General features: G+C 39.0%; 1 protein-coding gene across 1 annotated transcript; it reads right to left on the minus strand.

Annotated features, from left to right (window-relative positions):
• Positions 1-3,507: 3,507 nt before the first annotated feature.
• On the minus strand, positions 3,508-21,982 carry LOC146146934 (host cell factor 2-like). The gene is made up of 21 exons (XM_083387290.1): positions 21,823-21,982; positions 20,442-20,590; positions 18,325-18,485; positions 17,542-17,747; positions 16,959-17,182; positions 16,217-16,364; positions 15,695-15,859; positions 14,842-14,965; positions 14,575-14,632; positions 14,110-14,197; positions 13,811-13,890; positions 12,642-12,866; positions 12,189-12,282; positions 11,560-11,791; positions 11,063-11,245; positions 9,382-9,588; positions 7,686-8,130; positions 6,701-6,993; positions 5,970-6,124; positions 4,548-4,605; positions 3,508-4,258 (listed from the first exon to the last, which is right to left on the minus strand). Exons 1-21 carry the CDS (start codon positions 21,980-21,982, stop codon positions 4,225-4,227), a joined length of 3,489 nt encoding a protein of 1,162 aa, XP_083243416.1. The 3' UTR covers positions 3,508-4,224.
• Positions 21,983-27,405: the final 5,423 nt, after the last annotated feature.

A 27,405-nucleotide genomic window follows, 5' to 3' on the forward strand; every position in this document is an offset into this window, starting at 1 on the left:
AGTGGAATCATTTCTGGACAATTTCATGCGTTTGGTTAAGCAAGTTTTCAGTCGTTCCGCTAAGAACATCAGTCATACGCTACTACTCGGCTAAACGCAAACCAAAATCGCTATTTCATTCGCGGCGGTCGCTAATTTCTCCGCCGTCTAAAAACTACAAGGTTCCAGAGACAAGACGGAATTAAAGAAAAGTGGCATGCCATAACAATGAGTCGGCATCAGAAAAGCTGTCTTGTCACCGTCAGGCGTAGAAAGCGTTAATTTAAAAAGCAACATTAGGCATTAATTCGAACGACCACGCAGGCAGCGGGCTTTTGAAGTCGCCAAAGCACGGCCGAGGACATCTGGACACAACTCGAAAGCCGGCCCGCCGCAGCGCGTCAAGCTGGCTAAACGTGACGTCAACATGACGTCACGCGCTTGTGAGTCACGTTTGGAAGGCGGCGTGGGCGGCGGGTGGCAGAAATTCGTAACAAATTAACTGCGCTTTGCTTTGCGGGAAAGTTCCTGGTCGCGATGTTTGTTGAAATATCGGGAGTGGTAGATCTAAAATACCGCGCTTTATTATTATCTGTGTAAGTGTGAACAAGTATAAACAAGGCTAATGGTCGGTGTGTGGCGTTACTAAGCGAGCATTTAAATGTTTAAACCAAAATTGTTTACCTTATAATTTCCCTCATTCAGGCTTTCAAAGTTCTCCTCATTCAAACTTTTGAGTTTGAATGCAATCAAAGTTTAAAGTCGGCTAAAATAACTTTCATAAAATTCATTTAACAGGTTACGCATCGGTGTGAAATTGGCTGGTACGTAAGTGAGAAATTAGCGGTTTTAAAATAAATTTCCTCTAATGGTGCCTGAAGAAAGTACAATTTGTTTGTGCGATAGCCTGGACGCTATTCTCCTTTAATTATTAATTTAAGTACTTCGAATTTTATGTCGTATACTTCACCCGATATTTTGAGCAAAGATTAGGGGAAGGTGGGGAAAAACAGACCCCTTTCAATGAATACAGTACATCCCATTTTCTGAGTTTATAGGATAGCCTTTTTGATATTCAGGGTAGCAAATGAAAGGTTTCCTTGTGGGTCATGTCTCTGCTGAAAAGGTCAACTCAAAAGAAGCATAGCTTCTGAATAAATTGACCAATTTTGCCGGAGTTTTGCACGGATAAAAACGGACCCCACGAATAAAAGATAATTTAATTGCTTTGGTACGTGGAAGTGCCGGATCAAGAATTTGTGTTTAAGCATACAATTGTTCAAAGACACTGTCACAATTTGGATAACAGCGTGACGTTATATTTCAGGCAATGGTATTAGCTGGAAATATTTAATTAGAGTAGGTCAAAACAGACTAGAAAACCAAAATAGCACTATGCGTAAAGAGCTTTGCATTAATATAAAAAGTATAGGGGTCGGCCGTGCATCAACTGCTTTATATTTTTCATACGCTTTACTATACCAACTCGTCCGGCCATCGTAATAGCTTTGATTCGAACAACAGCGAATTTATTCCCCTTCCTTACACCCCAAACAATGCCAGGCACAGTTCTCTATCAGACATTCCAAATGTTAACCAACTGAAAGGCAAAGTTGGCTCGCATAAACCGTATACTGTATTTCAACAAATAAGAGGCCTATTTTTGATATGGCAAACAAAAACTAACTTACTGGTTACATTGGTTTTCTGATAGGGAACTTATTGGCTTTCTGAAAACAAATTCGTCAAAATACATGTACGAAAAGACCTTTTGAAAGTTTTACTTCACAAAAAAACGGGAGAAGCTTTACGTTAAAGCGTGATTTTAGTGTGGAATTCAACCAGTTAATTCTATTCAACGTTCCCTTTTAAAATCAAGAATGTACGTTAAATCAAAAATAAGCAATCTTGCTTTTGCGAGCAAGGACCACTTTTGATGTGACACTGATCGATATATTCCCGGAGTAAAGTTGGTCGTTCGCCAACATTTCGCTTAGAAGTTAAGCACTATACTGTGGTTAGCTAAGGCCACCCATATGCATCAGTCAAGAATCTATTTTCATATACTGTCACGATGCGCTAGATATTTGCATGACTCCGGCAATTTTAGTCTTTTGAAAGCTTTGACTGCATTTTTTTTTCAAATGAAATCAAATACCTTTAATAAATAAAAGCAGTAGTCACAAGATTTTGGGGTTAATTTTCCAGGAGCTTGAAAAGACAAAACAGTCTTTGGCCAGAGTATCAGAGTATTATTTAGTGACTCTTGCACTTTTGCAAAACGTGGCGTGTTTTCGCAGTCGACATGTGCACTGCAATAAGCACGAGTTTAAGATAAAATTACTGCATGTGCTGCAGGGCAAAATATATACACTTGAGTGTTTTTTTTTTGGTAAATTTTAGCTGGTTATTTTGTATAACTGGACCGTATATACCTAAAGCGTGCTTTATTTTTTCTTCTATTTCTGTTGCGTTATTCATATCAAGCGTTCACGTGGTCAAAATCGTTGAAATACGCAAAGTGAGGCAGCGCCAAGCCGTGACTCTGTTCAGATCAAAAAAGTTCTATGTATTGCATTAGGCGTGCCTTTTTCTTTTGCGAATTCTCTCGGAAAACATGATGAACAATTAAGCTATGATTTGAGGCATGCCTCAATTGTGACGCCCAAGCTATGAAACCTTTCTTTGTCCAGCTTGAATTCTTGAGTTCCCGCATAGTGCGTGTACATTGACTTCTTGTAGTGTAAAGCTCTAAAGTTGAATTCATAAATAAAGGCAGACCTGTGCAAATTTAAAAGTTTTGCATCAGACGACTGGACAAAAAAATGACACGCAACTTTCAAGGAGATTGATAAAAAAAATAGTGACTGTGTGGATGTCATGGGCGTAGCCAGGGGAGCCATGGACCCCCACCAAATAATTTATAAATATTGTACTCTTAATAACAATTTCTTTTGTAGCATTTATGAGCAGTAGCCCACAACAGTCGATCACAGGCATGCAAAACCTTCAATCGCCATGCACAGTTACGTCATAAACGATGTAGTCAATATTATTTTTGTTATATTAATGCAGTGTTACTACTATTTAGTCATGTTCTTCTTGGTCTCTGAATGGAGTATTGCGCTAAAACTCAGTCAGTTGCTTCTCGAAACGGTTTGCTAGCACATTTATTTCTGTTCGATACGCAGTTAATAGAATGGCAAAAGCTCAAACTTTTTTTTTATTAGTACTATACCGTGTTTGTGTTGTGGTTGTTAAAGAAAAACGTGACTCGAAAAAAATTGTGCCTCACCATCTAGGAACCTTACCGCACGTCACTGGTCGTATCACATCCGTAGCAAGGGATAATAGCGGCAGAGAAAGCTTGGTGCGGATCCGCGACTTTTTGTACAAAATATCGGAGTTTGAAATGAAAAGTCAGTTAATCGGTCATGCAGATCATTCTTTGTAGAACTTATCTCTTCTGACTCAAACTCAGCAGTCGAAAGTTCTCTGTACACGTGTATTGAAAATGCCGATGCCGCGCGCAACAAAATGTGCGTAAGTGGCGCTAGCGCCGGCCGCAAGGTGGCAGCACAGCGCGCAAATTCTAATATACAATGATACGAGTGAAAAAAGCTGGAATAAATGATGAGAAAATCGTGGCGAATGGGCTCCTAACCGTTGCTTACTGCAGAAGGAATATTTTATTCACTGCTAAATAAGGGGTTTGGCGCAGATAGTAACAGAAGCGAGATGAGAACAAAAATCGTTTGATTTTTCGTAAAATCTCGTACATTTTTTTCGCGCAGTTTTACTTACAAATGTCTTCCTAATAAAGGGTCAATAAATAGCCGAGGTGAAGCAACTGGGTTTTCGCTGAAAACGGGGCTAAATGGGCTCGCTCGAGTGAATAAATTGTATATATAGATCGATGCAAAAATTCAAGATTAAAAAACTTTTAAACTTTGGCTGTATCAAAAAAAAAATTGAAAACTTGTAATTGAAAGCATTTTGCGCGTTTGGCGAAAAACGAAGGCAAGCGATCCCTGAACAAACAAAAACAAAATAAATTTTATTAAAAAGTATGCAATGAGTCTTGTCGGTCGTCGCTTATACACCAAACAACCATCGTTTTACCGCCTCCTGCTCTCGGGCGACATCTCACGTCACAAAGCGGCCGGCAAAATATATGGTTAGGTGGCGACGGGGAGCGACGCTTTAAGAAATCCTCTCTTTTGACGTAGTAGATTCTTTTGACGGCTAGACGTCCACCTTGGCCTTTTTGTTTGTTACGCTAAATGTGTTCAAATGTTAATCAAATTTGTAATGATAAGAGAAAGTTTGTTTCTTCGTAATTAGCTTTTTTTAGTGTGTGACCTTCATAAAACAGACTTTATTACTAATTTTACACGAGAGTACTTAATCTTTCAGACAGGATTCAATGTAGTAAATTTTGTGTTTTGATAGATTGGCTACCTGAAATCGAACTATTTCGGCAAATTAACTCATAAAAATATCAATAAATACTGCTTATAGGATGAGGTAAGTTGGCGTAAAGTTGAATTGGCGAGGTTAATATTTACCTGTCTGCAATAGCGCCTCGCTTGAAAGCTTGTCTCTGTGTGTCAACCTTTGAAGCGTCTAAAAAATTATAAAATAAAGTAATTTGCTGAGGTATATTTACCCGGTATAAAGCATGCGTTTTCTAGAACAGTTCACAAGGATTTGTCCAACATTATGATTTTTATTTTGCCCTATGGGGAAAATTAGGTTATTAGATTTGGAAAAATAAATGACTAAGTGTACAATACAGTGATTTTCAAACTGTGTGTCTCAAGAGATTCTCAAGTCGACCGCGAAAAGTTTTGTAATTTTTGAAAATAACCGATTCGTATGCCAAAAAACATAGGCATTTAGGTAAGCATACACGACTAGAATGTACGCTATATGCATTTCATAACTGATAAGAACAATATAATATTGACTTACTTTGCCGTCTATTAAAATAATTAAGAACCACTGCACTACGGGTGCAGATATAAAACAACAGTAGCAGTGGTGATCTAATTCTCAAATTGCCAAAGCAATATAATCATTGATCAAGGACGCCAATCCGACGCAACATTAGGCAAATTGATTGTTACCCGAGTCATTAATGATCTTGCAAGCATGACGACATTGTAAAAACTGGATTAACATAACAATACAGGTGTTAATCCAGTTTTATCGTAAAGTCTTTATCTGTTACAATTATACAAACTTATACCAAAGTAACATGTGTAACTTATTCAACGCGGCAACTACATATGCAGTAGGGTTGTTCAAAACTGTGAAACAGGTTTATTTATAGCTATTCCATTGCAAGTATTGCAAAAAAGTGAAAAAAAATATTTTTAGGGGGAGAACAAATTATTTTTTCAAAAATTTTTCACACAAATACGAGTTTTTAAATTGACGTAGCACGGTCAATACTGAACCAAACGTGCTCATGTGGGTTTTTTAGACGAAACCTAACAATTCCAGGGGGTTCCACACTAAACAGGAAAAAAGTGTTTTTTAAACAACCCTAATATAAAGGATGACCATGATGTTAACATTTTCGTTGACGCCATCGTTGGTCAAAAAGCGACTGAAGAAGTCCTAAATCACAATTGTCGTACACGCATGTGTAATGTGTAATGTGTATGTATCATACATTGACTCGGATGTGCTGTGGCAATGTAGATCCCCTGAAGTTATTTGTACTAACAGAATGCAGCAAGCATTGGCGTCATGGTTGTTTCTCGACTCGCACCCATCTGAGCTAGTGTAGTTAAATTGGTAGAGCGACAGTCCCGGTATGGCCGGAGATCGTGAGTTCAAATCACAGGGCTTTTTGATTTTCTAGCCTGCCTTGCTTGAGCATCGGAGATCAACTCATTCGGCTAAATTTGGCTCATCTTGTGCAGTGTGGTGGCATTTACACCTGGATTAAAAAAGCACAAACATAACATCGAAATGAGCACCTTGCAGCCACCGGACTTGTGTGGCCGGGCCGTACCCCTTCTGGTTCTTAGCTGCGATGCGAAAGATGATGGCGGGCTTGGTGGTGCAGTCGATGTGAGCCGAGGCGAGGTGCGAGTGGAGCACGACACAGCGCGGAAACTGGCCGAGGTAAACCCTGTAAAGAGAAGAGCGCAGGATTGGAAATTTTGCACTACACCAGTGGTTCACAAAGAGCCACTTGGCTCACATAGGGAGGATTTTTTAATTTGAGGAGGAAATTTTTTCTAAGGAGGAATTGGGGAGGAAATATGGATAAAAAATAGGTTATTTAATCGGCTATATGGAATAAAAATTTTAACTATAATGATTGTCTCGTTTTGTAAAGAGCCTATTAGGTCCATAATCTAAGTCTAATGTTTATTCAGTTCCGGTCATAAGTTTTGGGCTTAAACACAGAAAACATTAGTGCGTAAAATATGGTTCAGGTATAAACAATGGCATCTACAAAGGGCGACCAACCTTACCAGCAGAATGTTGGCGGGTGCGATAAAAAACACACGACACTAAAAAGTGCTAGATTTCTCAAACAAGAACCCATGTTCTTCGCCAGTTTTTTGACTTAAATCAAAAACGGAATCCTCGAAATGCGGCCTCACCTTACAAACTGCATGTTAGGGGTTCGTTACAAAACACACGTGTATTAAAAATGGTGCAGTTCTGAAACCACAACCTATGTTGTAATGCGGCTCACCTTACAAACTGCATGTTAGATGGGTTCTGGCGCGCATGGGCGCTTTTGACGGCGAGGTAGACCGAGTACTCGATGATGGTGCCGTTGGTGCTGCTGGGGGGTTCCCAGGAAATGGACGCCCCCTCCAGAGTTTTGCTGATCTTAATGGCCGACGGGGCGCCGGGGAATCCCGGCAGGCAGGTCTTGAAGGCCGAAACCTCGGAAAAGGGCCCCCGCCCGCACTCGTTGATGGCGGCCACGCGGAACTTGTAAGCGGTGCCAGGGTCGAGTGGAACCTTTTTAAGGCCGGCGTTCTGCGAAGGAAAGTTTTTAATTGTATACTAGGTGTTTTTTTATGGGGAGGTATTTTTAGACAAGGCTACAGAGTCGGTCTGTTTTTGCTGGAGTCGGAATCGGGATTCGGTTTGTGTTCCTGGAATCGGAGTCTGGTTGTTTTTAACCAACCTAGCAACCTAAATTTTTAGGGTTTGGGGCTTAGCAGCTTTGATCTTAGGGACCAGGTTTTTGCAAAACAATCATAGAGCAGGTTATTTTATTTGTTAAAAAGAAAAAAATTGTTATAGTTAAAGTTTAGCGAAGTATTTTTTGTTCACTTTTTAAAAGTTAAAAATTGTTGCGCTTCGTCGCAAATAATTGCTGATTTATAAATTTAATAGTATCGGATCGGCACTGACACCTACCCTAGTATCGGATCGGCACTGACACCTACCCTAGTATCGGATCGGCACTGACACCTACCCTAGTATCGGATCGGCACTGACACCTACCCTAGTATCGGATCGGCACTGACACCTACCCTAGTATCGGATCGGCACTGACACCTACCCTAGTATCGGATCGGCACTGACACCTACCCTAGTATCGGATCGGCACTGACACCTACCCTAGTATCGGATGAGTACTGATACTAACATTTGACGGCGTATATCGGCTCCGATCCGATATTATCGGACATCCATAAAAACAACCGAAACGTTGCCCCCACCTGGTCGGGAATGTTTACAACATCCAAGGCGTCCACCTCTCCAGTTGTGACGATCTTCTCCAGGTACTGGCTCACTGTGATGTTGGTCGCCTTGACGATTGCCACGTCATGCCATACGTGCTCCGGCTTGGGGAGGACGGAGGCAGGAAGAGCTGGTGGAGGATTGGAGATGCCAGAATCACCCCCAGCAACAGATCCAACATCCTTCTCTTGATCTTCCTCTTTGATCGAAGGGGTCTTCGGCTCTTCTTTGGGTTCCGCGTCTTTTTTCTCCTGCTCTAAGGACTTGGCCTCTTCTGGAGCCGAGGCGCTGTCGGTTGCCATGGCGACCGGAGGAAGGGAGGTGGTGGTGCTGGTGGCGGAAGATGACCTCTCGCCGGCCGACACAGTGCTTGTGCTGTTCGTCTGGTTTGTGGTGAGCGTTTCGTGTGGAACGTCAACGTCCCTGAAATGCAGAAGGCTTGCTAAAACAGTTGGTCATAAAAAGTCGAGTCTTGAAAAATAGTTTACTAATATCAAACTTGCTCCCGTTTAGAGCCTGTATAGCTCAGTCGGCGGAGCGACGGTCCCGGTATGGTTGAGGTTGTGAGTTCGAACCTCATCACAGGCTAGTTTTTTTTTAGCTGGCCTATCAGACATTTCATCACGATACCGATATCCAATATTTTATGCAAAAAGTTTAGCGATCCGACCAGTTGGTTAGTGAAATACGTCATTACAATGCTTAAACTAGCAAAATAGATTAAATTGAAACGTTCTTAACTAAATTTTGCAAGCTAAAATCGCTGCATTGGATCACAAACCATGGCTGAAACTCCAATATGCGTTCGGTATCTGAATCGGCGGGCACCGATACCACCCTAGTTTGAATGAGTACTACTACTTAATATCGTGTTACAGGCTTACAGCTCCGATCCGATATTATCGGACATGTTTAGAAGGGTTAGATCAGAGTCGCTGCACTCATATGTGATCATCACTTCATCAAACCAACCTAACATATAATAAGAATTGTAGTAAGACGTAATAAGAAGATCAAAGCCCATACAGAAGTAAGTATCATTTCGAACGTTTCGAATAGCTGTTTATTCATTTTCAATATCATGGTGTTCAAAATGATACCTACTTGTCTATGGGCTTTGATATTCTTATTACGTCCTACTACAACCTAAGCCAGGGATGTCTAACCTTTTAGCAGATTAGGCCGCATTGCCACTTTAAAAAAATTCGATAGGCGACAAAACCTATTAAATGGGTGACGTCATAAGTTACGCATATCTTGACGTCATAAAACATCTTAACTTATAGTCACCCGCTCTTTGAGAGTGAACTCGTGCGTAAATATGCAAGTAAATATTGGTCTTCGCGTTTACATGCCTATCATGTCATGGTAACACACCTTTGGGCTGATATATTTCCTTAAAAAGGTCCGCAAAAACACACATTTAAAAAAACACCAATCTTGCTTAGCAATAATGGTATACTAAAGTGCTCGACGGATGTTGAAATGCGACATGAGACTCGATTATAGTCTTAAAAAATATAAGATTGGGCCTACAAACACTGCGAGTTCTACGCGTTTTGATAATAGTAAAAACACTTGTTTTAAATAAAGGCTACTGAAAGTGAGAATAAGTGGTGAGCCACGGGTTGGACATCCCTGCTGTAAGCATTATGCTACTCTAACTTAACATACATTGGGGCGTCGGACGTTGACGTGGGCACATCTTGCTGATCGGCGTTTTGCGTCGTTTCACCATCGACAGGAGAGCTTGTTTCGCCGCCGCCAGATGGCGTAGTCGAGGTGGACTGGTTGCTATCAGCTGTGGCCGTCACGGTTGACGCACTCTGGTTCGTTTCTGTCGTCTCGTGAGGTGGCGAAACATTGCCTGGTTGTTGGATACTAAAACACAGGAGCTGGTTAAGTCGAAGACTGGCTGGGAAGGATTGATAAGTTGATTGAAACTCTTTCTTTGATGGGATTTGTATATTGAAATTTGGTTTGAAAAGTCACTGAAACCAAATAATTGATTACTGAGTAGTGTAAGCTATTTTATCGTTGATTAGTGCGAGATCTAAAGGCAGAAACTTTTTTGTAACGCCGCAACCTAAAAAATGTTTTTGGTTTGCGTGGACCAGAGTCGGCATGGAATGTTTTAGACGGCGTCATAATAATTGACGTCATAAAACAAGTATATTTAACTTTAAGAAACCTGGTGTTTTTGATCCAACAAATGTAGAACTGAAATGCGTCTAAATACTATGAAGGAAAAGTCGCAAAAGCGTTTGTTTTTAGTGAACCATTTTCCTAAACATTCATTTCTTTTTTTAATTATACACCAAGATTTCCTACTCTTTCCTATTCGCCCCACTCTGCATAATTTTAGACCAGTGTTTCTCAGTCGGGTGAATAAAATTTTTGCAGGGGTGAACCAACCAAAAGGGGGGAATAAGGGTGAACAGTCAGAAATGGATGATAGCTTGCGAGCAGGGCGGATATTTCGGATGTTCAACCTGTTTAGTGAACAGGTGAGAATTTCCAAAAACAAAACAAATTCTAATTATTTTCACAAGAGTGAATGAAATCTGGAGATAGATGCTAGGGGTGAACAAAAATAAAAAAAGTTTAAGAAGTACTGCTGTAGACCACCTCCAATTGAAGTTGTATTACAAACATGATGGAGCAGGCAATGGTGTCATGTTTGTTGCTTCTTTTAGCCTGCATAGCTCAGTTGGCAGAGCGACGGTTCCGGTTTGTGCGATTGCGTGAGTACGAACATCACTTTTAGCGCGATCTTTTTGCACAGATTTCGGATCGGCCCGCTAAAAACGCTTCTAGTAAAGCGCAACTTTATGTAACACGGTGAAACAACGTTGTTGAGGTGAAGTGCTTTAACCCCGTAAAGTCTCTCTTGCATATTGCACCACACGTTACTGTACACAACAAGCGCCATATTTGATGCGCGTAACCTCTTTGCCCACCAAAATAAAACACCGTTGCTTTCCTAAAAGTTTTTATTCCAACCGTTTTAGACAACCAGAGATTGCATTAAAAACACTTCAATTATAACAAAAAATTGATTTCTTCACAGGATTAAGAAAAGTCAAGTAATTTTTGAGAAGAAATTTGACGTCTCAAAGTAGAAATTCGGTGTTTAAAAGAAAAAAGGTCTCCGATGTTCTCCATTATGTCAGCCGTTCTTCGACTGAATTTCATATAATGAAAATAATGTACCTTAACTTACGTGTTTAACTGGATCGTCCGAAGGTTTTGCTAATACATAAAAGCGATTAAATGGAAGTTGGGTGCAATGCAATTAGATCTGATTGCACATCTTAATCTTAATATGCATGAAAATAAATGTGTATTATTTTACCTTTCACTTTCGGGGGTTGTATCCATAGGTTTAGCTTCGGGCTGGTTCGAATCTGCAGGAACTTCAGGTTTCGTTCCTTCCGTCTCCGGAGTTTTTTCGGGGGTTTTCGGGGTGCTGGCTGCTTCCTTAGCTTCGGTTTGCTTGGGCTCTTCCACTGGTGCCTTGTCTACCTCTGGGGCAGCACTGTCACAAAAAGAGGATTTAAACTACAGTGCTCAAGCTTAACCTATGTTTTCAAAGTGTTTAACAAGATCGGATCGGATCCAAAGCGATGCCAAATGGAATGTCAATTTCGTACTCCAGTATCGGACGGTATCGATTCTAGGGTACTGTGTTGATATTGTAATTCTTGCTATAATTTTCAAACCAATGCATCAATTACCACAGAGCAAGTTTTCAGATTGCACTAAGCGAGTCCGCAAGAACAATCATACAATTAGCCAAAGTCAAACACAATAATACAAAAATTGTTTTTCAGAAAAAGCGTTTAAATTTACCTCGAAGTAGGAGTGACGTCATTTTGAGCATGTGAATTTTCGGCCGGGGCGTCCGTGGTGACGGCAGGCGTTGGAGAACTGGCTGTCGTTGCCTCGGCAAGTTTGACTTCGGCATCAACAGGCGTAGTAGTAGTTACAGGGGTAGTGGGGTCGCTGCTTTGGGCGGCTTCGGGGGTCGTTACGGGGGCCGGGGCAACGGCAGTCGCGCCGGGGGCTTGAGCATTGGCAACGACTGGAATTGGAGAAGCTATTGTTGTTAGAGTGCGATAGCGAGGTTCGGACAAAAACTAAGTTTGAAAGTGTTTTATGTTTTTTTGCAGAGTTATGTCGTTTTTTTCGTAATATTTTTGCCTTAAATTTTGTAATAAAGGTAAATTGACTTATCATTAACTATTACTCATGCGGGCCCCACAATTGACTTGCCGCTATTGCTACTGACATGTTAATGTACTTATAAATACAATGCACAATGTTGCCATTCATTAGATACTTATCTTGCACTAAGTGACAATACATTTCTATAACTAAAAAATAATAAAATAGAGTAAAACTAAAATAAATGGGTTTCGCTGTATTGAACTGAACACGCAAGCATTTGTGACAATTTTTTTTAAAGTAACTTTACCAACCTGAAACTGCTGCAGGTGCCGCTTCAACCGGTTTAGGTTTGGAAGCCACAATTATTCTTTGCATTCCAGGCCCGGTGGAAATTAACTTGACTCCCTGGAAGAAAAAAAAGGAAAAATTGGAGCATTTTTTTTCGAGTGTAATGTTACACTACACGTTTTTTACAGACATCTAAAGTGCATGTATATCCTAATGGCTGATGAAGGATAACCGACTAGGTTTAACACCAATGCGTGTAATTGTTGTTTCATTTGCTGCCATCAACACTGATTAAAGAATTCGCGTTTTTTTGACAATAAAAAAATTCGTCAATTTTGTTTATAGTAATGACGTCATTAAATGTAGGATCGGAGAAAAATACCTTGCTTGTTCCAATATGCACGGTATCGACGTAAGGTTAAATGACAAAACATCGGACACTCCTTAATAGTGGTAAATAGCAGGCCAGGAGTTACCTGTTGCGCTGTGGAGATGAGTTTGGTCGAAGTTCCGCTGGTCAAAACCTTAGTGGAGAGTGAGACAATCTTGGGAGCACTGCCACCAGTTTTGTTGATGAGCGGGATTGTCTTGATGATGGACCCCTGACCAGTGACGCCGCCAGTTTGCGTTGTCATTATGGAAATAGGCTTGTTGGTGGCAGCTCCACCGCTGGAGACCAGTTTTACCACAGATCCGCTGGTCTAGATAAGTAAAACAAAAATGATTCGCCTTTTACTAAGGACTTTTTGTAGAACCTTGGGTGATTTTATCTAGGCCAAAGTCATAAGGCTTGACAAAGCATATTACAACTTTGGTAGCCTTTTTGTAGAACACTGGGTGACTTTATCTAGGGCAAAGTCGTAAAGCTTTTAATGACTTTGATATGAAAAGATAATATTATTTGGTCATCAGGCCACTAAGTCATTGTTATACATAAAATTCAAGGTATTTTTCGTAGGAAATCGTTCAACTAGGAAAAGGGATTGTTTAGGATTTTTATTTTTCGCTTTTGGGAAGCTAGTAGGGACACTTGTTTGGCTTAATTTAAAGATTACTAAATAAAAAAACATTGTTTCACTTTCATTATGCACTGTTAATATGTATTGTTTTAAATTTGGTAACTCGTAAAGCTACAGAGGCGTTTAAAGATAAAGATAAGTTTAGCATTGAAAAGGCATTATGGGAAAAAAGCTTTTATTTTGCTCTTTCTGCCGAATATTTATATTGAATATTAAAATAAGTATGGCAAAAAGATTAATTTCGTCAAAATGCTACATACACATTTGGTTATTGTTTTAATTTATATGCGAGAATAGGAGCCAAAATCGTGCGAAAGAAATAAAAATATTCAGTATTTACAGATAAATAGATAATTGAGCAGTGAGCACCCAAGTTGGTGTCTATGTGTGACGCAGGCAGTATAAATGCTAAGGTAATTTTACAATACGAAAATTTGGCAATCCATTTCATATCCTCTATTACAAATTTACAATACAATACCTCATTTATCGTTTTTTAGCCGAGTGAAAAAAAGGCATTTTTATTTTTTATTTCGAGTTACACTAATATCAACAATTCTATATCATTAATAACCAATAAAGGTTTAACAAATAAAGGTTTGCACGTCCACATCACAAGAACTTACCTTTGGACCAGACGTCTTGACCAAGGTGATTGTTTTGGTGACTCCCCCAATCACAGTAGTTACTACTTGGGTTACTGGACCTAGACATATTAAAGGTTATTAGTTTTTTGTGCATTCTTGATTTGAGATGGTGTGAATGTAGCTGTATACAGACAAATAAGCATGTTACACATCAGGTTCTATATGTAAATAATTTTAAATTTCCAGCGCATTATACATGTATAATGTAATGCTTAGTTTACTTACATAGCTTAGTTCAATAATTATGTAACATGCTCTGATTATACATTTTATAACACCTTTAGTCATAGTAATAAGTTGTCTGGGATGGGTGACAGCTGTTGAAGATTTGATGAAGGTAAGTTGGGGACTGCTCTTTGACACCACCTGGTAAATTGGCAGTTAAAATATTATATAAGGTTAATGGTTGATATATCAAATTTTAAAGACAATAATTTTACCACTATCATAAAGTTGGTTGACTTATTCTCACAGCAATGGAAACTGACATACAGGGATAGTTCAATCACACAACATATGGTAGTGTAATTGAGTTCGGTACATAGTACTGAGTGATTTAAGGTAGTAATTTTTTTCATAAAATTTGAAGGAAATATTCGTAGGTACAGACATACGGCTTCTCAAGTAGAAAAAACTATCGTTTATCTGACTTGAACATTATCAGGATATGATGATTTATGAAAATTGGATATCGGAGGCACTTGATTAATTACTAGGTTATGTGCTTGCAAGTAATCACTTACAGAGAGGTTGGCTGGCAAAATGGATGCTGTCTTGTCACTTCCGGAAAAGGGTATGTTACTAAAATGGACAGAACAATGAGATTAGAGATCATGTTTAAACTACAGGCACACGCCCAATATTACTTTTAACTTAACCTTGTTAAATAGCAAAAAGTATACTAATAGTCTTGTGTTGAGTTAAAAAAATCCTGTGATCTACCACCACAACCCTATGCCAAATGATGAAATTAGCTTTACTGAGTTTTTGGGATCAACAACTTTGCCTACCTTTTTTCTGGCAGTTTGATCTTGGCAGCAGCTGCAGCAGCCAGGGCAGTAATGCCTTCCATGTGGGTTTGTGAGGTGGAGAGGCGTGGTGTAGTGTTTACAAGGTTCGATACTGGTGCTCCCACTGAAAAACGTCATCATACCATCATTATACAAATCAAACTAATTAGGAACCAACAGCAACATTTTGACTGGTGCAGTCCTATAAAACTTCAAATGTCACTTGAGCCATGTTTCTTGTAGTACACTACTGCAGTCACGATTTCTTTCTATTTGTAACAATTTCTAACTAATGCGAACGATTCGCTGATAGCAGGTGGTACAACATAATAGATGCTTCATGATGTCACAAGAGACATCATAAAACAACTATACGATTGAATAATAAAGCATAACTAAACACAATAATGATGACAGATAAAGTTTAAAACATAGACCAATGTTTAAAAACATTTGCTAAAGCCTAATGTTCAAAAACTTGAAGATTAATTCTCCTTGCGGGCCCTCTGAAACTGCTGTACAGACCACAGTTGGGAACCGCTGGAACTGACACAACAATTAAGTTGTTAGTAAAAAAACAAAAAACAAAAAGAGTCGCAAAAGCGTGTGGCAATACAAATTATTTAAGTGATAATTACCGTGGAAACATGTTGATCAGAGCAAATTTCCCAACTATGCTATATACCTTCTATGGGTTGGGGATTTTTAAAATAAACTATTGTTTATATAGATTAATCGCTTTTGCCATTATAGGCTTTATCTAAGGCTTGATATTTTTTACCTAGAACTGGTTTGTGCAGCTTATAACCGCCGTAAAAGCAATATAGAGTATTGAAACTTAGAAATAGCTTACAAGTGGCGGTAACTGCAGTTGATGCTGGGATTGGTTTAGGGGTGATCTCATATTTTTGAACTTGCAGCAAGTACGCATCAGCGATCGCCACGCTACCCCAGGATACTTCTAAGGTGGTAGTCGAGGCTCTGACCAGTTGTACACGAGACGGGGCAGGTGGTTTCTCTGGAAAATGATAGGTATATGTCAGTCAAACTCAAGGCAAATGAATAATAAACTATAAATTGCTTTTCAAAAACGGAGACAGGTAATAACAAAATTGTAAATTAAGAAAACCTATTTAGTTATTAGCATTTGTAAGCATACAAGACAAATCACTTATTCTGCATAAAATGATTACTAAAATCAACAAAAATAGTTATGTTTATAAACAAATTAGGATTAAGAACTTTCAATGCAAAGATTTCAAAAGGAATTTATTGTGTGGTCTTGACAAATTATTTCAAAGCAGCTAGGTCTTATAATGTTTAAATAAAGTTGGTACCAAACAATATAAATCCCTCAAAATTATTATTTACTTACTCGTTTCAAGAAACCAAAGGTCCTTGCAGCATACTTGGTTATTCCAAGCTTTCCTGTATCCATCCCTGCCACTCCACAAGTAAAGTCGTGAGTTGATGTTGACTGAAGAATGGCCAGCTCGCGCTCGAGGACATGTTTCATCGTAAACCTGAAGACAAGCTGATAACTAACTACTTGCATTATGTAGAGTAGACTTGGCCTGCACAACTTAATATGGTACAGGGGAAGTGTATTGCAGTTGAGTTAACCATTGTAACGGGCATATGTTATATACTCGAACAGAATATTGCGGAGTTATGAAAAACAACTGCTCTTGTTCACAGTAATTATAGTGGGTTGTGAAAATCTCTATATAATAAAATCCTGATTGTTTTTCACAGAATCCTGTATTAACCTGGTTTACTCCGTGAAATGCATAATTTCACAACACGATAACCCACTCTATATGCAAGTGCATTTTGCAGGCTGTCAATCAGCACTCTCACCTGACTGGTGACTTCCTATAGGGAAAATTGGTTGTTTTATCATTATTACTAGACTTTTACTGGAGGGCAATTATTGTAAAAGTTGCTGGCAATACACGTTTGGGCAATTGCCCATAAATTAAAAACAAATGTATTATGCAAGTACAAAATCCAATACACAATTTCTGATAAATGTTGAATGTACAAAATTGCCTAATTGCTCAGCCTTCTGCATCACACAGCTTAATATTGTCATATATTAGTGCAGCAAATAATACCTCTAAAGATAAAGCTTCCCAGGCTGATTTTTTGAGATTGTAGCAAGCCAGCGTGTCGCTGCATTTCCACTCCTTTTCGTGACTTGCCACTTTGCTATCGTCTATGACGAGTGGCACCCAGCCACCGAACACATACATACGGTCGTCAATGGCAGTGGCGCTGTGCAAACTGCGCGGCAACGGCGACAATGCAGAGGCAGTTGGACAGCTCCAGGACATGATTTCTGCGATACAGGTGGTTTAAAAAAAGGTTATTATGAAAATATCCTAAAATTGTTTTAGTGCTTTAAGAAAAAAAGAGTTGTTTACGGTACACATGAAAATAATTAAAAAAAAGCATTACAAAAATATTCAAAATAAAAAGAAGGACTACATAAAAAATGTTGGTTGTTTTATGGCACCTTTTCAAAAATCAAGACAAACACAATTCACATTGTTTGTAAGTCTTCAGATTATTTGCATCCAATTAAACAAGGCAATTTCAAGACTTTATGTACACAAATAGAGATGAAAAAACAAACTTTTGAAAATCAATCACAAAGCAGTTTGTGTGTTAAGAGTTTGTTTATTAGATCATTCCTACCTATGTCCAATATCCAGAGATCACCAAGTCTGCATCCATTCATTCCACCATAAACCACCAGCTTTTCGCTGCCAGAGCTGTCGGTCCACGAAACAGCGGTGTGGGACTCCCTAGGGGGTGGTGGGGATCCATAGGTGGCTGGGATTGTCCAACCAATCACACCGGTTGTTGTGCGCAGCTCAAGGGTGTACAAGTCATTTAGATACCTGCGAATTAAAAAACGTTAATACTTATAAACAAATATAATATTTTTTCTACTGCATTTGGAAATGCCTATAATGTAGGAGGTGGTTCTCAAATGTGGTTAGTAGAACATTTGTGCTTAAAAATCAGTTTTTAGTGGGTCAGACAATAAAAATCTACTATTCTGAAACACATTGAAAAGTTGGTAACTGACAAATAAAAAATGAACAGGTTTTTAATGAATTTTGCTACTTCTTTCTATCTACTGCTTTTTTTCTGGCTATCTATTTTGGCTATTTTTTGTATCTATTAGTTACTTTTATTATGTTTGTATTTTCGAATTTTCAACAGTTTTATGAGTGATGTTTATGTGTTTCAAACTGCTTTAATTGCATGGGCCTCATCCTTTTAAAAAAAATGTATACAAAAAAATAATTTAAAATGTTTGGAAATACCTCGCTTAAATATGGCAGTCACACACAAATATTAAAAGCAGTTGTTGACTAAAAGGTATTTTTACTACTGAGGCAATATATACACTATTAAAAAGCTTGACAAAACAAACAAAGCAAGGTTTAGAACAAAGGAGATGTTTCTCACCTCGGAATATTAGTTTTGGGGTCATCGCTGTCATTGGCCAAACCTCCGAACAGGAAGACTTTGTGCGAAATGAGGGTAAAGGTGTGGCCCAATCTTGCACAAGGAGGAGGTCCATTGTTGGGAGGGCGAGGTGACAGTTTCTTCCACTCCCATCGACTAGCCTACAAAACCATAGAGATAGATGACCTACTTTTACTGAAACATTCGTATACACAATGTCCATATTCTGTGATCAAGTCCTCTAGAGTCGTAATGACCAATGATAATGCATACACTAGGGATGTCCAACGATAGCGGATGACAGCCTATACCTGATGTAAAGTTGTAGTATCGCTATTCTGATACCAAATTTATACAGACATTTCAGCCATGAGATGCCATTCATTGAATAAATTTCTAAGTTTAAATTACTTAAAAATAGTAGATCAACAACTGATGGTTTTTAATGCCAAAGAAAATTTTGGCCTGAAAACCTCGCAAAAATTATCCTTAAACAGTTTAATTTGTTTTGTTAGAGCATAGTAATGACTTTATTGTTATCCGATCGGATAATTTCTGCCAAAAAGTATTGGACATTTCTTACATACACTCAGGCGCGTAGCGTGACCATTTCAAAGGGGGGTGTCCCGCAATTTCATCTTAGGGAATTCCCCTATTTTCTGTCTGACTGTAATGAATAATGACGTCATAAAAAATAAGCAGAAACACTTAACGTCCAGCAAAAGCGAACACGTGCGTCGTATGAACACCCTTAGCGGGTACGGGCGGAGCTTGAAAAATTTTACGTTCCGTGTATTCTAGACGCTAAAAACGGCAATTATTAGGAGCTTACGGCTCTTTAAATTTGTCTATTTGACGTTTGAAAAGTACAACACTCCGTTGACTCATTCACGTCCGATTGGCACGTGATTTCAATTGTGCACGAAAATTATTAGATTGTGGTGTCAGAACAGGCTCTGTGACGTGTCAATCACAAACTGTTGCACTTCGTTGTCAGCAAAATTAACACTGCTTATCAACAATTTTGGTGATATTTGTAGTTTAGTTTCGCCGATTGTATGAAACGTGGCCACATTGCTTTAGTTTACACGTCTGTTTTCTCTACGTCGTTGAGAAGTCTGTTCGTTTTACCGATAAAATACAAATGCGTTAAAAGGCCTGTTTCAGATTACTTGAGTCGGTGACAGGCGAAATGACAAATGAAACAACGATAACAAGCGGTGATTAACGGCGATAAGCACCGACCTGATTAGGCGGCCGACGTGTTTTCATTGCCAGGTGCAATGTTTCCGATGTAACATCGCAGCAATTACGATTTTATTTTTGTGATCATTGTTTACTGAGATTTTCAAAGGGGGGGGGGGGTGTCAAGACTCCTAAATACCCCCCCACGCTACGCCCCTGCATACACTACATATATAGCACAGATGCATTTGAAAACGTGTACAGAAACCAGTTGGCTCAATCAGGGTTATTGTGCAAGCAAGGCAAAGCTAGTTGCTCTCTTGACCAAGCCATGCAATGCTGTGGTAAGGACGACTGATTTCTGTCAATGAATTAAGGTTTTGGACCAGGGGCTATGCGCTAGTGCAGTGGCTCTCAACCTTTTATGGTTCGTGGCCCCCTGCTTATAAAAATACCAAGCATTGTATTTAAAGTATTTTCACTTGTTTTACTTCTTTACGTCAATAACCAATACAGCCATTAATCAACGAATAAATGCACTTACTTTCTAAAAATGTAATAAACAAGTCATTTTATTTTAAACTAACTTTGCTGTGGTAAGGACGACTGATTTCTGCCAATGAAGGCATTTAGTGTAGTGTAGATTGTTATTAAGCATTTTATTATACCACCATAAAATGAACAACTAGCACACATTGTTTTCGGTTTTCAAACTATCCACCAGAAAGATTAGATTTATAATTAAACATCTAATTCAAAATAATTATCATAATTATGAATTTTCTGGTGGAAAATTGAAACAAACTTTCATAATAATTAGGCCAACCAAAAAAGTGCAAACTCTATTTGGAATTACCTGAATGTTTACATGTACATACTAAACCACATTAATTTGTTCAAAATTAAAACATTACAAATAGTACAGCCTGTACCTGCAGCTCATAAAGGTCATCAGAATATCTTCCATATTCAATCATTCCGCCAAAAACAAGAAGGCGAGTTCCATCGCAAACAAATCCATATGCTGCACAGCCAGGAGGGATATCACCCCGCACAGCAGGAATAAACCACTGGTTTGTAACTGTAATTCAAGCACATTTTTTAAACCGGTGGTTCCCAACCTTTAGGATCATTACCCCCAAGGGGACTATTTTTGTAGTGTTTGATAAAGAAAAATGTCATAAGAAATAAGCAATATGAACTAAAAGTTTAGCAGTATAGAAGGGGCAAAAGCAACTACCAGTCTAACATTTGTGTGAATGACCAACGGCACTTGTCAGATACCAAGGTGGAATTGGTGACAATCCGACATTAAATTATTTTTAAAATTTTTTATAGGATATGGATTTAAATCAAACTTTCGCATTGAAATGTCCAGTATCGGACATCCCAAATTGTTTGTAGCTATTTTTTGTCAATGTCTTGCAATATTGTTTGCACTTCATTAAAAAAATCGGATATGGAATGCTTGCCAAAATACATGACAGTGATATGATTTGGTGTTTATATCGCCTGCCTAGTGAATAGACAATTTTTTTGGTATTAACAAAAGGAGTTTTCAAAATAGAAATTGCAAGGAAGAATTAAACGTCGGAGAATACATATATCAATAATTCTTTATTCACCCGGACCCAAACTCACACCTCAAGCCCCAGGCAAAAAATGGTATACGTTTCAATAAGACCAGAGCCCAAAAAACTCGTGCATGTCATGTTTTTGACACAAATTTAAAACTTAATTAAATACGAAGACACAAGTTATTTAATTTACACTTCACACAAATACCAACTTTTAAATTAACAAAAACATAGGCAATTTAATCAACTCAAAAACACTTTATGCAAAAAATGGCGCTCTTTTACTTATGTACGTGAAAAGTTATGCAAAAAACAAAACAAAATAATACCGCATACCACAACGCATATTGTTTGGGTTAGGGTTAGCGTTTGGGTGAGTCAAGTAATATTATGTTTATTATTAATAATAACTTGACCCACCCTCAACCAAACGCTAACCCGCATCCTAACCCAAACAATATGCGTTGTGGTATGCGGCATTTGAAGAAAGTTTTTTTTTAATTTTCACGTACATAAGTAAAAGAGCGCCCAAAAAACATACTGCAATGCATTTTAAATAAACAACAAAAATTTACAACGCGTATTTAAGGATTAGAACCACAATTGTTTACCAACTTTGGAGCTCAGCATTAAAAAAATAAAGATAAACGACGAAACTTTGAAGATTGCCTCGAAAAAAATCGGCCGTGTTTACAAACAAAGCAAAATTGCCAGAGCAGTTGCGCAATAATGTTACCTGTGTTGTAAACGTGCAATTCGTCGACGATTCCTTCGTTTCCACCGCCGAATACGACCATAAGCTCCTTAATCGCCACTGCCCTATGTCCATGGCGGGGCCTTGGGATCGGTCCGCTGGAATTTACGACTCGGTTCCATTTCACACAGGGCGCGGCCATCTTGAAAATGCACACTGAGAGAATGAACACATGTAACCAATCACAACGCGTCACTACAGAAGGCCCGGATGTAACGGGCTGTAAACAAAAACAGAAATCAAACACGTCAGAGCCTTTTAGTTGGAATTTTGTTGTTGACAGCACTGCAAAAAAGCCGCTGGACTTTGTTCGTGGTCGAATTTTTAGTCATCGCTAAACTAATATTCTATTGCGAAGATTTTCTACAAACGGAGTAGGGTTGGATAATTTCGTAAAAGTATTTTACGAGTTTCTAAACTTTTAAGTTGGTGGGCATATTTAATCAATTTACACTCATTAATTTGAGGTGACAACATTAATACTATACTATTGTATCATGAGAAGCCAGCTGTTCGTTGTACAATAAATATCATTATATGTTGTTACTTTTAATTTACAAAAAACTGACATAAACACTTTAATTATGACGTCAAAAAGTTACGTCATAGCGAGACGAGAGACGACAGAAAACAACTAATACCTAATAAACTGTTGTTGTTTTTGGATTAAAATTAGCAAACTGCAATTAAAAAGGAGGCTTGACGCACATATTTTCTCAAATAAAGACATTTATAGTATAGTAGTAGATGCCTAATTTTTATTAAAAGCACGGGTTTTGAAGTCACACGGCGCAACATGTCATTAGGCTTGATAATTTAAAAAAATAAAGTTTTTTGGCCAAGGGCCTTGGTTTCAACTCAAAACCCGCTACTGTAACACGCTACGCATTATGACTGCTATGACCAGCATTTCGGACATTTCAGTTTAAAAACAATCCTGTCGGTTAGCCGCTGGAGTGAGCAAGAGAGTAGAATCTAAATCAACCCACAAGTTACTGTGAGGTCAAAGTACTCATAAAAAATGCACTTTTCGGCTAATTTTACTCACAGTTTGTTGAAGTTTAGGGGGACTCCAGGCATAAGACCGAAATAAGAAACAATAAAGCACAGTTCGGAATAATACCATAACAGGCTAATACCTAATAGTCGTTATAACGTCTATATCGGAAGCCCTAAACCGGTCGGAATAAGACCTGAATGGCCAGAATCAGGTGTATTCAAAAATACCTAATCCCAAACCCTAACCCTAAGGCCTAAGTACATTACTAACCCCCACAAATAATTTCAACCCTAAACTTTTTTCTAACTCCACCCATTACCCACCAATAGCCCCAAACAGGGCCGAAAATCCGAAAAAAAGTTACAGGCTTGTTTCATTTAAATTTCGTGCTGTACCGAGATTCAGAAGTTTACCATCGCGCCAAAACCATCAGGAAACTGGGTCGATATGTCGGCGACGGTGACGGCTGGGAACAAAAACAAGACAAAAAACAGTCCAGACGAATGCCCGCATAACTATTTTGATATTAGATTTGAAAACCAGGCGACGGATCTTCTTATCGCCGCACCAGCAACTAGCCAGACGCCACGCACCTTTGGAATTCAATTTGAGGCATCTGAATGAGAAGAAGCGGATGGGATTGCCGAAATGCGACGCAGGGGAGAAAGCAATTGTTCGATGCTAGCACAATGCCAGCGCATGCGAGCGACTGTTTTGATGACATTTCTGGCCTCGACACCAAACGGCACAGCCAGCTGCAGGACAGCCTTGTACAGTTCGACGACCAGTAGTGGTTTGGAGAGAGTACAACATTACTGATGCGTAGCTCCGGAGACTTGGTATAAGGGACCGATCGATCGGCATTACTCACTCCTGTGAACAGCGCTTTAAATGTCAGCTGAGCATGTCACGAGTTGTCACCGGATGAAACTCTATTCGCCTCACGGCTGTGAAAAGAAGACTAAATGGAAAGGGGGCTAAGGCAGACGTGGGAAAACTACGGCCCATTACATATTTTAATTCGGGGTTTCATTTCAAAATCGGCTAAAAAAGAAATCAGAGTCCCAAAGTGTTTTATGCGAGGATCTTTAAAATCGATTTCACACCCGACTTGGTGGCTTTGACGTCATGATGCACTGCTTTGACGCGTTGCGTAACGTCATTGAGGCTTCAACTTGACGTATCATACAGAAATAGTCCTTCGCACCACGTCACCCAAACCAGCTGTTCCCAACCGAGACTGGTTTGCGCCCTTCCGAATAGGCTTTTAACAACTTGTGGCCTTTCTGCTCACGTTTAAAACTAAGACGTCACAGAAAAGAAAAGTCACAAGGGATCTCTGAAGCCATAGGGAAAGCCACAAATTCGAGTTTAACCAGCAAAATAAATAAAATATTGTATACTCGTGGCCTCACGGAGGTCGAGGTTTCAGAGTTGAGAATACTTGCTTTAATCTTTCAGGTGTCGAACCTTGCCAGGGGGCCCCTTGTATAGGGCGATATTCAACGCATGGTTATTTCGGTAATTTCACAACGCCTCGTTAATACTGATGTTTTTTTAAATAATATGGTTTTTTTTCAATTTATGACATGTATGTATTATTTATTGCTATGTGCGTAGCTGTGCTTTATTTATTTAGTTTCTTGCAAAAGCCGTAATTGTGTTTCTATGATTATTTCCTCGCAACTTTTTTTTCTTCGCTAAATCAAACTTATAAATTGCTAAAATAGAAAGGGTCTGTCTCTTTGTATTACCACTTGTGGTTCAAGGCTGATCCTTCCCCAAATCCGGTAACGTTATTTACTTTTCTATTTGTGTGTGTATTGTATTAAGCGTGGATGGGGACAAAAATAAACTTGAAACTTGAAACTTGCCAAGTCGGTGTTAGAATATGGCGCAAATATTTCGGCAGCAGGCCTTGCAGGAAGCCAAAAAACTTTTATACGACGATGTCAAAATGCGGCGATGATGGGTCGGGGCGCGAACCGCAAACCTCAGCAACTTGAGACACAGCGCTTAAAGTGGCACTGAACTCTGAAAAATTTGGTGATCTAATGTAAAAAACGCACGCAACTAAAAAATATGGATTTTGGTTTATTGTCTCCCTGCTACTATCCGATGTATCTCCTACCGAATACTAAGTTACCGTTTATAAAGAATATCAAACTTGGAACAGGTAAAAGCATCCAAAAAACACAAGATAACTAATGAAAAGGTCGGTGCGCTTTAGTATGGTTCCAATTAGGGTCCCGAAAATATCAGATCGGAGCTTATAAGTAGTAGTAGTATTGGTTCTTGTCCGACAAAGGTCGTATCGGTGCCGATTCGATACCAAATTAATATAAAAATTTTAGCCAAGGATTTGTATTTTGCGAAATTTAAAAGTGCGCATTGCTATAAGCTACCGATTTTCAGAAAAAAATCAACAAAATGTCAATAATTTATTTGCACGTTGGCATTGGTCCAATACATTCAATCAAAAACAAAACAATTGTTTCTTGGAAATGATATATTTTTAAAGGGCGTAACATTTTCACGCGCGAGGCAATAGTCGTTTAACGCAACCCAAGCTGTACAAACGCAAATAAGAGCATATTTAACGCCCCTGGTTGTGCCGCTGTATATAGCTGTGCAACGCACGACCTTAACGGATCAATCAACACCGAATTGGCACGGTTTGATGGAAAAACAGAAGCACTCGTTTAATGCGGCGGTATGTGCCGAACGTGCCACTGGGTTTAGAGGCCCGCCCAACTTTTTAAACAACAAATACTAAAGGGGCAGATTACAGTTTTTAATAGTTTTTTTTTTTTTTGATGTTTTATTATGATAAAATTTTAACAACGTGAGTTTGGATGGATCCAGTTGGATGGATCCTTTGTTTTTTATTTGGACGGGGCCAGATAAAAAAAAGTATTTTTTGCGCGGCATCATAAAACAAGAAACCCATCTTTACGGCCAAAATCGTGCGCAAATGTTTAACTATAAGATGGGGGTAAAACTAGGCCAGTAGTTACTCACGGAGACCGATCCATGTGAAAAGTTTGACAGCCACTCTTTTAGATGGCGTTCGGTAAAGAGTGTTAGGTTATGGCTCGTATAAGATTAGGGGCACGTAAAAGATTATATAAGATTGACGAAGATTATGGAACATTGGTTAAGCATATTGAAGTGGACGCCTTTCAGTACGGGGTGCTGGCGCTGGGTTTGGGATTAGGGAGTACGTTAGAGGGGTGAGAATTTTGTTAAATATTGGTTGCCCATCAGTATAGTTTAGGAATGTCAGTGTCCAAGCGGTATACATGAACTTCCTTACTGATATTGAAATATTGTTATTAAATTTACTTAGTATATAGGTTGTATTGTTCTTTCGTGAGGTTTGCTGGCTAAACGTGGTACCAAACGTTGTATAAATCCCGCAGATGGTACGCGATTCGAAAAAACGTTTTTTATCACAAAAGTAAACAATGTGCTACCGGTCACAAATTATGTAGTGGGCCACATGTGGTGTGCGGGCCCGGGGTTGGCCTAATGATACAAAGTAATGTGGTCGAGGTCGTGCCGGCCCGCACGTCCTCACAAACAAGAAACTGAACACCTTCACGTGTTGTGTAAAAGCCGCTGTCAATTTGGCCGCTCTTTTCATTCGGAACTGTTGACAAACGACGTCTCTTAAAAAGAAAGCACAGCCTTCCTCTGCCTAATCCAACGGTGGGATTGTTTCAACTGGCGCAAACTCGATCGTACTATAGAAGGAGTAGTTTAACAACACAACGTTACAGCCAGGAAATTTTGTAAGTCGATGAATTTTACCTGTTCGATTTAAGCGTTACGATTGTTCCAAACTTTGCTTTCATGATGTCAAAAATTTTTGCTGGTGGGACGGTGCTGACCTCACGAACATGTGATGTTCCAAAACGTATAGTGCGCTAAAGTTAAACAACTTTTAGTTAAATAAATTCCATGCAGTCGATGCATAATGTAATGATGGGAGCTTGCAAACGTTTGCCGTGGTGTATCAAATTCCAGATGCAGATTCAAGTATGGGTGAAAAGCATGAATAAAATATATACAGTTATACACTTTAAAGTTACATTATTCATATATATTATTCATATAATGTATGGCTTTCAAGTGCAGTGTGATTTTAATGTTCTTTTTTTTAAGCCACTTAAGTGTATATAATAATTATTGCTGAAAACCACGATCCTAATATGCTTGGATATATGCTCAAAACATTGAAGCCAGCCTATTGCGTTGCGGTGACATCGTCTGGCTCACGTTATTCTTAAGTCTCGGGGAGTGTCAACTCGCAAAACAAGAACCAGAATGCGTCTTTAAGAAGGTGTGTCTCACAGGGGAAGATTTCTTTGCTTGAAAAGTTGCTTGGCCAAGTCAGAGAGCAAAACAATTGTCCAAATTTCGATTTAAGCGAACGCATAGACTTGTCCCGTGATATTCGATCCTTTACAGTGTATGCGCAGCCGACACACAGTCGCGAAGATGATCGACTCATGTTTTATGCATCAGCCACGGATTTAGCGGCCTATAGGCTTGGCAAGTGT

The sequence above is a fragment of the Ascidiella aspersa genome, chromosome 4 (genome assembly GCF_963924565.1).
Source record: "Ascidiella aspersa chromosome 4, kaAscAspe10.2, whole genome shotgun sequence".
NCBI classification, from domain to species: domain Eukaryota; kingdom Metazoa; phylum Chordata; class Ascidiacea; order Phlebobranchia; family Ascidiidae; genus Ascidiella; species Ascidiella aspersa.

Coding starts and splice junctions, on each gene's coding strand:
- LOC146146934 (XM_083387290.1), bottom strand. CDS start 21,982: ATGGCCGCGCCCTGTGTGAAATGGAACCGAGTCGTAAATTCCAGCGGA. Junction 6,994..7,685: donor TTGTAAACATTCCCGACCAG/GTGGGGGCAACG, acceptor TTTCCTTCGCAG/AACGCCGGCCTTAAAAAGGT. Junction 6,125..6,700: donor TCTAACATGCAGTTTGTAAG/GTGAGCCGCATT, acceptor TTCTCTTTACAG/GGTTTACCTCGGCCAGTTTC.